The 9,807-nt window shown below is 57.2% G+C and overlaps 1 protein-coding gene across 1 annotated transcript; it reads right to left on the minus strand.

Annotated features, from left to right (window-relative positions):
* Nucleotides 1-3,550: 3,550 nt before the first annotated feature.
* Nucleotides 3,551-5,166, minus strand: BXZ73DRAFT_83187 (uncharacterized protein; the record flags this gene model as incomplete). The annotated part of the gene is made up of 2 exons (XM_048023875.1): nt 3,551-3,931; nt 4,012-5,166. 2 exons carry the CDS (start codon nt 5,164-5,166, stop codon nt 3,551-3,553), a joined length of 1,536 nt encoding a protein of 511 aa, XP_047871101.1.
* Nucleotides 5,167-9,807: the final 4,641 nt, after the last annotated feature.

Here is a 9,807-nt window from a genome sequence, read left to right on the forward strand (position 1 = left end):
CCAACGTGGGGGTATTACAAAACGTGCCAGCTTGTTAAAAGTGACGTGGAGATATTACAGAATGTGCCAGCCTGTAATAACTGACGTAGAAGTATTACAGAACATGCTAGGCTGTAATAACTAACACCAGGGTCCCACTGGGACCTACCTAGCTATAAATAGCCTGGTTCAGGTACTGCTACAGATGGGCATTCTGGCAGGTATAGTGGGCTGGAATTGGGGATAAACGGTTAGCTAGAGATGAGTATGGCTAAACGGATACGTTTGGGCTGGTATAAGCAGCTGGAATTGGGAGCAGTAGCTAGTATTTACCAGTAAATGGGCAGCCTGGGGTGCAGCACAGGGTGGGGAAATCGTCAGGCACTAGTTACTTATCAAAAGAGGCATCTAATAGCTTTCTAACAAATCCAAGATCATGTTGATTGGAGCAGTATTGGTGGAGATACAGATGTACCCCCGTTTTGGCCGATAGGAGCATCTGCTAGAATCAGAACTGGTGGATGGAATCCCCTGGTTCTTGTTGTATACCGTGTGGATTGCCTTCCAATGAGTGGGGTCGAAATCCGATCGGAGAAAAACCCCTTCATTACGGAATAGATTGCTGATTACGCTTCAGCCACAGCGCTTTTGATCTCTCAATAGCCACTTCCCATATGCTCCGATAAGTGTTCTTTTTTTTGCAGTCTTTTCCTCTACTCTACGGAAAAGTGTTCTAGGTGTCATTTTAACAAGAACAGCCCTCTGTACCTTCCTGTGCAGCTGTGCACACTTGCAGACCTTTGCCTCACCCATCCATAACCGCTCCATTTATCAATCTGGTTCTTGTTGTATTGTTTGACCATTGTGGTATACTTTATGTTCCTAGTATAAAAACATTATCGGTCTTTGTTTAGGCTATATCCATCCTTATCTCTCCTCCATGCATTGCCCCCATCAGCACATGAATCCATCTCCGATCAATGTACACTACGTAGATCTGATAAGAGCTTGAACACACCTATCCAACGCAGGTACAATCACGAAGATCGGTGAAGAACTCAGGAAGTAACAGTGTCTACAGCTGAAACAGGGCTCATTTTGCTCTACAGCCATGCCCCTCACTCTACACAAATGTGAAATAGGGCACACACACACATATACCTATGGCAATAACACATGGAACATGTTTCAGGATGATATTGAATATGACTTAGCACCTCTGCCACATGTGGGGGCAAGTGTACCATTCCTTGCAGGGTTGAGTGGGTGTTATGTGAAGAGGTTTCATCCCACACTTTGTAGCCCAGTGGTGCATTCTGGGCTCCAATGGAACATCTTCACCAATTCTGGGCCGATTCACATGGTTCTTTCTGCATCTTGTAGCTGTGTTCGAGGCGAGTTCTGATCAACTTCACAAGAGACTATCAGAGTATCACATATAATTGGATCGGGGGAGCAAGTGGGGGGACAGATAGGGGCATTACACTATCAAACATGTTCTGATAAGTATGATCCTTACATATCTTAGGGCCCTTGAGCAGTGCCAATTCGACACAGAAGACACCATGGTGATATAATGGGTAGTTATGGAGGGGTGAGGCAAAGGTCTGCAAGTGTGCACAGCTGCACAGGAAGGTACAGAGGGCTGTTCTTGTTAAAATGACACCTAGAACACTTTTCCGTAGAGTAGAGGAAAAGACTGCAAAAAAAAGAACACTTATCGGAGCATATGGGAAGTGGCTATTGAGAGATCAAAAGCGCTGTGGCTGAAGCGTAATCAGCAATCTATTCCGTAATGAAGGGGTTTTTCTCCGATCGGATTTCGACCCCACTCATTGGAAGGCAATCCACACGGTATACAACAAGAACCAGGGGATTCCATCCACCAGTTCTGATTCTAGCAGATGCTCCTATCGGCCAAAACGGGGGTACATCTGTATCTCCACCAATACTGCTCCAATCAACATGATCTTGGATTTGTTAGAAAGCTATTAGATGCCTCTTTTGATAAGTAACTAGTGCCTGACGATTTCCCCACCCTGTGCTGCACCCCAGGCTGCCCATTTACTGGTAAATACTAGCTACTGCTCCCAATTCCAGCTGCTTATACCAGCCCAAACGTATCCGTTTAGCCATACTCATCTCTAGCTAACCGTTTATCCCCAATTCCAGCCCACTATACCTGCCAGAATGCCCATCTGTAGCAGTACCTGAACCAGGCTATTTATAGCTAGGTAGGTCCCAGTGGGACCCTGGTGTTAGTTATTACAGCCTAGCATGTTCTGTAATACTTCTACGTCAGTTATTACAGGCTGGCACATTCTGTAATATCTCCACGTCACTTTTAACAAGCTGGCACGTTTTGTAATACCCCCACGTTGGTTTTAACAGCCCTGCATTCTTTTTTTACAGCCCCACGTCGATTTTAACAACCCCACGTCAGTTTTAACAACCCTACGTCAGTTTTAACAGCCCTGCACCCTTTTTTACAGCCCCACGTCGATTTTAACAACCCAGCGTCGGTTTTAACAGCCCCACGTCGGTTTTAACAGCCCCACGTCGGTTTTAACAGCCCCACGTCGGTTTTAACAACCCAGCACCCTTTTTGACAGCCCTACGTCGGTTTTAACAGCCCCACGTCGATTTTAACAACCCTGCATTCTTTTTTTACAGCCCCACGTCGATTTTAACAACCCCACGTCAGTTTTAACAACCCTACGTCAGTTTTAACAGCCCTGCACCCTTTTTACAGCCCCACGTCGATTTTAACAACCCAGCGTCGGTTTTAACAGCCCCACGTCGGTTTTAACAGCCCCACGTCGATTTTAACAACCCTGCACCCTTTTTTACAGCCCCACGTCGATTTTAACAGCCCCACGTCGATTTTAACAGCCCCACGTCGGTTTTAACAACCCAGCACCCTTTTTGACAGCCCTGCACCCTTTTTTACAGCCCCACGTCGATTTTAACAACCCTGCACCCTTTTTTACAGCCCCACGTCGATTTTAACAACCCTGCACCCTTTTTTACAGCCCCACGTCAGTTTTAACAACCCTACGCCAGTTTTAACAACCCCACGTTGCTTTTAACAGCCTCAGCACCAGTTATTACAAGACCCCCTTGCGTTGTTATTGTTAAAGACCTCACCACGTTTATTACAATAACAACGCCCTCAGGAATAGCAAAAGCTTATTCCCATGTACCTGGGGCATTGTAATACAGCCGTGGTGACCACAGGTGGCACGCTCGAGAAGAGCGCAAGACTGAGGGCAGCGCTGCGCGGGCGGGATGGTGTAAGTGACGAACGCGACTGACGGCTGCGGACTGGCGCGCGTGTATTTCAGCAGGAACGAGAGAACGCGAGGCAGGAAGAAAAGTAATAGTGTCGTAGGATAGACCGTGGCAGAGCGAAAGTCCGGGCGGCATCGAGATAAACATGGGCGCACATCGCGCGCACCACGCGGTGCGGGATCAGTGTGCCGCGAGCGTGGACGGCCAACGTCCGGCGACGTGCCGCTTGCGGGGCGCAGGTTGTGCTCCAGCACTCAGCGTGAGTGTTAGCACAGGCGCATCAATGGGTGCCCCCCCGTTGGATAAGCTCGCGCAAGCGGTTGCCTTCTTCACGCCCGATCTCGACCGCCGTCCGCCTTGTCCCAACGCTGTCAACCCGCCACCACCGCTCAACGCGCATTGGTCCATACTTCGCATCCTCCTCCCAGTCCTTCCGGTGCGTGAAGTCGGCCGCTCCAGCTCGGGGCCAAGACATCGCAATGGCGCGCAGCGTGGGCAGGCTCGTCGCGAACTCCTCAGGGAATGAGGCCACGGCCTCGAGGAATTTCCTCTCTCTCTCGGGACACCCCTCTCCCCATCCCACGGGATGCCCGCAGCCCGCCAAAAAGAAGAGATTGAGGTGCTCCAGCGCTGTCGACCGGAGTGCATCCAGCAGTGCCGACTGTGTGAGGCGTTGTGCGCAACAAAAGCATAGTCAGTGAGCCTGGTGAGAAGGGAGGGGTGCAGGAAAACTGGACTGACCTTGTAGATGACAGGCTTGCACTTTCCCTCTGTGACGGTGATCTCCAGGGAGCGCAGGCGCGGATTTCCCTGCAACAGGAAGGCCCACATCTGCCTCGCGTCGTCCGAATTGCCCGCCAGCGTCGGCGCACTCCACCGCGCCGGCTCCGGGTCGTTCAAGACGCCCGCCGTGAAAACCCCCAGGGCGATAGGCCGGGTGGTGCGTACAAGGGGGGCGAGGAGCCGAGCGTCGTTCGTTTTGACGAGCGGGAAGCAAACCTCGCCCAGGGATACCAAGGGGACTTCTCCCAGGCGCTTGGCGCTTTCTGCAGGAACGCCGATGCAGCCTGAGATGCGGAATTCCGCAAGGTGGAGGGGACCTAGGGAGCCATGCGTTGGCATAACCAGCGCCGCAGGAGGGCCACACCACTGCAGCTGAAGACGGCACGCTTTGACGTTGGCGCAGGCGTCAACGAGAACGGCGGCGATGCTGGGGAGGCAGCGGAGGGAAAGCTCCCTGACGGACGGGATAGTTACTGAGGGGTATGGACCAGGGATGGCCGGCCCCGCCTCGTCGGATCTAAAGCGGAGAGTGCGCAGTCTCGGGGTGCAGGAGAGGGCGGTGACGAGAGCGGCGACGTCGATGGTGATGCCACGAAACCAGGAGTCGGTGATCTCGAAGCAGAGGGAGGTGAGGTTTGGGGCGGCCAGGACCATCGGGAGTTGCTGGACGGCCCACGGCCCCGTTCCAAGGAAGACCACCTGCTCGAGGCGGCCCATGGCGCCCAGTGGGACCAAGCCGCACTGCGGACTCTGAAAATGTCCGAGGTCGTCGAAGTAAAGGCGTTCGAGGCGTTCTGTCGCAGCAAAGAGGCGACTTATGTGGGCGAGGTCGGGGTCGGTGAGTCCACAAAGTTTGAGGCGGCGAACGTATCGACCGCGGCGGAGCTCGAGGAGGGGGCCGCTTGTCGATAGGACTTCGGACAAGGCCAGCACTTGGAGGCCGGTGGAAGGGGGCTTCTCGGGGATGTCGACGGTCAGCGATCTAAACGCATCGGGGACGTGCAAGAAATAAAGCCTTTTCGCTGTGTGGGACAGCGAGAAGGCATTTTGCCCATCCAAGAGCGCGAAGACCATGCACAGGAGCTCGTTGGGAAGGGAGAGGAGGCTGAGCATGTCTGAATGAAGGCCGTGTTCTGGGAGGGAGTCGTCGCAATAAAGCCGCTGCGGCAGGGGGGAGACGGGTGGGTTGGTGGAGGGGCGTGGTGGTGGGGCCGTTTATGCATCCGTCCCCTGGTTAGGCCACGTCGAGTGAAGAGTGCGGCTGAGCCGTCAGCGGTGTTCCTTTCTTTGCGCAGTCACGGCCAGAACAAAGGGGCCTTGCGGTGGGCAGGCTCTCGGGTAGCGAGGCATGCGGAGCTTGGCCCCCGGCGGGGATCGATTGCCGACCGGATGGGCGCTGCCACCCGGAGCCCGTCGGAATTCAACCCCCGGCGGGGCTCGATTAGCGACCGGACCGGGGCCGCCTGCTGGCATGCCGTGGGCGTAATCCGACCTCCGCCGGGGATGGCATATCGATGCCCATGGGCTTGCCGCCCACACGCGTGGCTCGAGCGGCGTTCCCCCATTCCCACTGTGGCTGAGACCTAGCTGAGGCGCCGCCGAGCCTGTGGCCCGGGGGCGACGTATCGCGTATCGATGGGAGCGCTTTCCGAAAGGACTGGGCTTCGCGCCCCCTGCATTGTGGCCGCGGTCCCCGCTTGCCACGCGGCGATGAGCCCGTCAAGGGGTCTTCTTTGTCTTGGTCGACGCACGCTCGCGAAAGCCGGGCCTTTGTTCGCCTTTTGCAGTGCCGTCGCGCCCTGAGCATGGTCGCCCCGGCTGGCTGGCCCTCCGCTCTCGCCTCGGCAGACTGCCGCTGCGCTGTTCTTTGAACGTCGCTCTGTGCGTAGGCCGGGGTGCCACAGACGGGCGACGGCTCTCGTGTCATAGCTGCCCATTCCACACAATCCCACGCAACGCACAGCGCGCGCGTGGGTCCCCGCCTCCCCTAGCTTGCGACTGACGCGATCTAGGCCTGTGCAGCATCGAGCAAAAGACCGACGCGCGGGTGGTTTGCCTTTCGACCGGGACGAAATGCGCCTGACAGTTCAAAAATCGGCCCATCAGCGATGCAGATGCTCAGCCGGATGAAATGCATGCTTTCTGCCAGCTTCTATCCGCATTTCCTCCCAGCAGGCGCCCTGCATTGCCCATCACGATGCGCCGTGGCAGCGCCGTTTCCCTATTCGGGCTCCGCGTATGCGTTGCTTCTTGCCGTTTGCCGGACGCCTGTGCGCCCACTCAGCCCGCCCCCCTCTGCGGCGACATCATGACCGGGGCCGCCGTCTTCAGCCCCTCTGAACGCGTCTTCAGCCCTCTAAAACCTTCTGAAGCCTGTGCGTTCTCACTGGGCTTCAACCACGCAACGCCCACGCATTGCCCACGTCTTTTCTCACCGCACCGCCACGTCGTTTGCGTCGCCCCCGCGTCCTCTATCTTGTCCCGCCACTGCCATGCGCCAAAGAACCGATAGGGGCGACGTCGGTTTGTGAATGCCTTTCCTCTCCATGCAGCACGCACGCCTTCTCCGAGCAGCGTGCATTCTGGGCTGTCGGGCAGCCCATGGGAAAGCGGCATCCATGTTATGGCCTGCTTCGCCGCCTGTCTGGTTACGAGCTTCGGCGCGCACCCACTACGGATGCCCAGCAAACGATCGCCCACCACCCTGCCTTTATGTACTGCTCCCACACCTACCGTCACGCTGCGCGATCGCCTCCTGGCTCCTCCCCGTCGCCTATCCTTCCCGTCTCCCCGCTACCGCGAGCCTCTCCGAGGTCAAGCGCGTCCTCTAATCCGATCCCGCCTTTCCGCTCGTCTCCGACTCGCCCGACCTCCGCGCTCCCGCGCTCCGCGACCGTAACAATCCATTGTTTGGTGAATGCTATGGCCTGCTCCGCCTATCCGTTTACGAGCGTCGTCGCGCACCCGCAACGGACCTCTTAGCATGCGATCGCTGCAGCCACTAATTAGTGTGCATGGTTCATACGCCTACCTCCGCATCCCTTCGGCACGCGATTGCCTCAGCCTCCCTCGTCATCCCCCGCATTTCCTTCCCTCCCGCTCTGCGAGCCATTCTTACACGCTTACGCCACCCGTACCCACCTAATCGACACCCTCTCCCGCGCACGTGCACCTACCCTTGTCCGCGCCCGCTCGACCTCGCCCGCGCTCCCGCGCGACCCCAACAGTGAACAGCGAACTGCATCAGGAAAACCCCAAAATGCGAATTAGCACTAACAGCGTGAAATTAGTCCTAATGACTCGTCTAATCGGGCTAACAGAATTGGGGGATCTAGTCACAACTAATGCATGATAGTTGGGTACTAGCAGTGCAGTCAATCATCTATTCTCAATAATTCTAGCAGCTCTCTCACTAATTGGCGTAATTCACTGGTATCTGATCTCCCATGTCACTAATTTGAACGTCACACAGATATATTGCAGCTAATTAGAGTAACATTGAAAGGACAACATAGGGGGCCATATGGACGACACTGTAGGTGTAACACACGAGCAGAACGGGCAACACGGGTGAGGTGGGCAATGTGGGGGCGACAGGGGCGGGGTGATGCAAACAGGGGATGGAGTGGGTGACGCGGACACGGGCGACACGAGCCGGGCGAGGGCAAAGTGGATGACGCGCGGGCAATGAGACGTGAACAACGCGCGGGCGAGACGACGAGACGAGGGTGAACGCAAGCGTGGTGAGCGACATGCGGGCAGACAAGGGCGACGTGGTGACGCGAGGGCGAGACGGACGACGCAGGGTGAGATGTGGACGATGTGGGGACGACACAGACGTTGATGCAGGGCAGCGCAGGAGACACGGGCGACGTGGCGACGACACGTGGGCAACGCGGGTGTGGTGGGTGAGGAGAGCGACACGGGGGCGAACGCGGACAACGCGGGGGCGACGAGAGCGCAGTGGGTGATGGGTGAGGCAGATGAAGTTGGCGATACAGGCGACGCAAGGGCGAGACAAGGGCGACGTGGGCTAGAGCAAGACGGGAAAAAGGAGGTGGGTGACTCCTGCGGCGAACGAGACAGAGACGGAATGAATACTCACCGAGAAAGACGGGCTGAGCGTCAGGCTGAACGTCGGCGTCGCGGGCGGGAGCTTGCTTCCCGCTTATGCCGGTGCGACAGCGCTTGAATACGCGTATCCTGTGAGTCCTCAGTCCTGGCTCGTAATCGACGGGATGAATATTGATAGGGGAGGTCTGTGCGTCGTGCCGTCGGTGACGCGGATGCGCAGGTGACGCGGGCGAGGGGGGCGAGGTGGAAAAGCAGGTGAGAGGGCGAGGCGAACAAGGTGGGTGACGTGGGCGACACGGGAGATGCGGGCGCCGTAGGCAAGGTCGAGATGGGCGAGGTGAGTGATGCGGGCAAGGGCGAGACGGGCGAGACGGGCGAGAGCGAGACGGGCAAGACAAGGAGCGGGAGGCAAGGACGATGAGGGCGACGTGCCAGGCGCCAAACGCTGGAGTCCACGCGACGCGCGTCGATTCCCACGCGTCTGGAGCTGCCAGCACGTCCTTCCCTCCGTCCTCTCCACAGCTGGAACCTCGTCCTCCCCGTCCTCCACATCCAGGCCCCCTTTGTCCCCCAGGCCGTATTCTGCGCCCTTCGCCTCAACCTCCTGACCTCACAATGCGCGAGGACGTCTGTGGCTAGGCCCTGTTTCGGTGAGTCCCCCTCCATCTGCCTGTGCTTCCTGCCTTGCCCACCACCTCCCCAGGCCCCGCCCGAACCATCAACCCCGTCCCCACAACAAGCACGTCCCAACAGACATGCTCGGGATGCTCGTCCACCAATGTGGCCGTGGTGTGCCGGCATTGCCACCCGCCCGCCGCAACGCCGCTCGCCCACGCTTTCTCCGTGTGCAACCCTCGTGCACGGTCTCCTCATCTCGAGTAGGCCACGAAGGAGACGGAGGCCTGCGCCACGGCGGTCACGCGTGTGAAGGCTCACATCCTCGGACGACAGGGTGTATGTGGAGGAGGGCATGCCCTCAGCACTCGGAGGTAAGCATTTCGTGTCGCCTGCCTTGAGCTCGCTGGCTCACGCGCACTCTCGCCCATGTCGCCTGCCTCGTCCCCGTCACCCACTTTGCCCGCGTTGCGCATGTCTCTCCCACGCCGGCCACATCTCCCACGTCGCGCACGTTGCGCGTCTCATCCACCACGCCCACCTTGCCTACTTCACCCGCGTCTTCCCCGTCTCAAGCCCACATCACCTACCTCGCCAGCCTCGCACCGCGTCACCCATTCCATACGCGTCTCGCGCCCGCGTTGCCACGTCGCCTGCGTTTACCTGTGGGTCGCCTACGTCTCGCCCCTGCGTCAACGTCTACGTCAACGACCCCGCCCGCCCTGCGTTGACCTCTGCCTGCGTCAATGTCTGCGTCTCTCACGTCTCGCCCTGCGTTGCTCAACGCCTCGCCCGTATCGCTGTAGCATAGCATGTGTACCTTTACGTTCAAATAGATTTGATTGAACTCTCCAACTGTGTGACTACCCGTGTGCTTATTGTCTCTAAAGTCCGTCTAATTGCGTGTCTAAGGGTGATAATCACCCCTAACGTCTGCCCAATGTGTGTCTAATTCCCCACCACATGCCCAAATACCTGGAGTAACGCATGGCTAATTGTCGAGCTATTCTGTCTAAAGGTTCGAATTCGCAGGGGACCGATCTAATTAGACACTAATCGATAATC

Source organism: Epithele typhae, assembly GCF_022376455.1.
Source record: "Epithele typhae strain CBS 203.58 chromosome Unknown BXZ73scaffold_166, whole genome shotgun sequence".
Classification (NCBI taxonomy): domain Eukaryota; kingdom Fungi; phylum Basidiomycota; class Agaricomycetes; order Polyporales; family Epitheliaceae; genus Epithele; species Epithele typhae.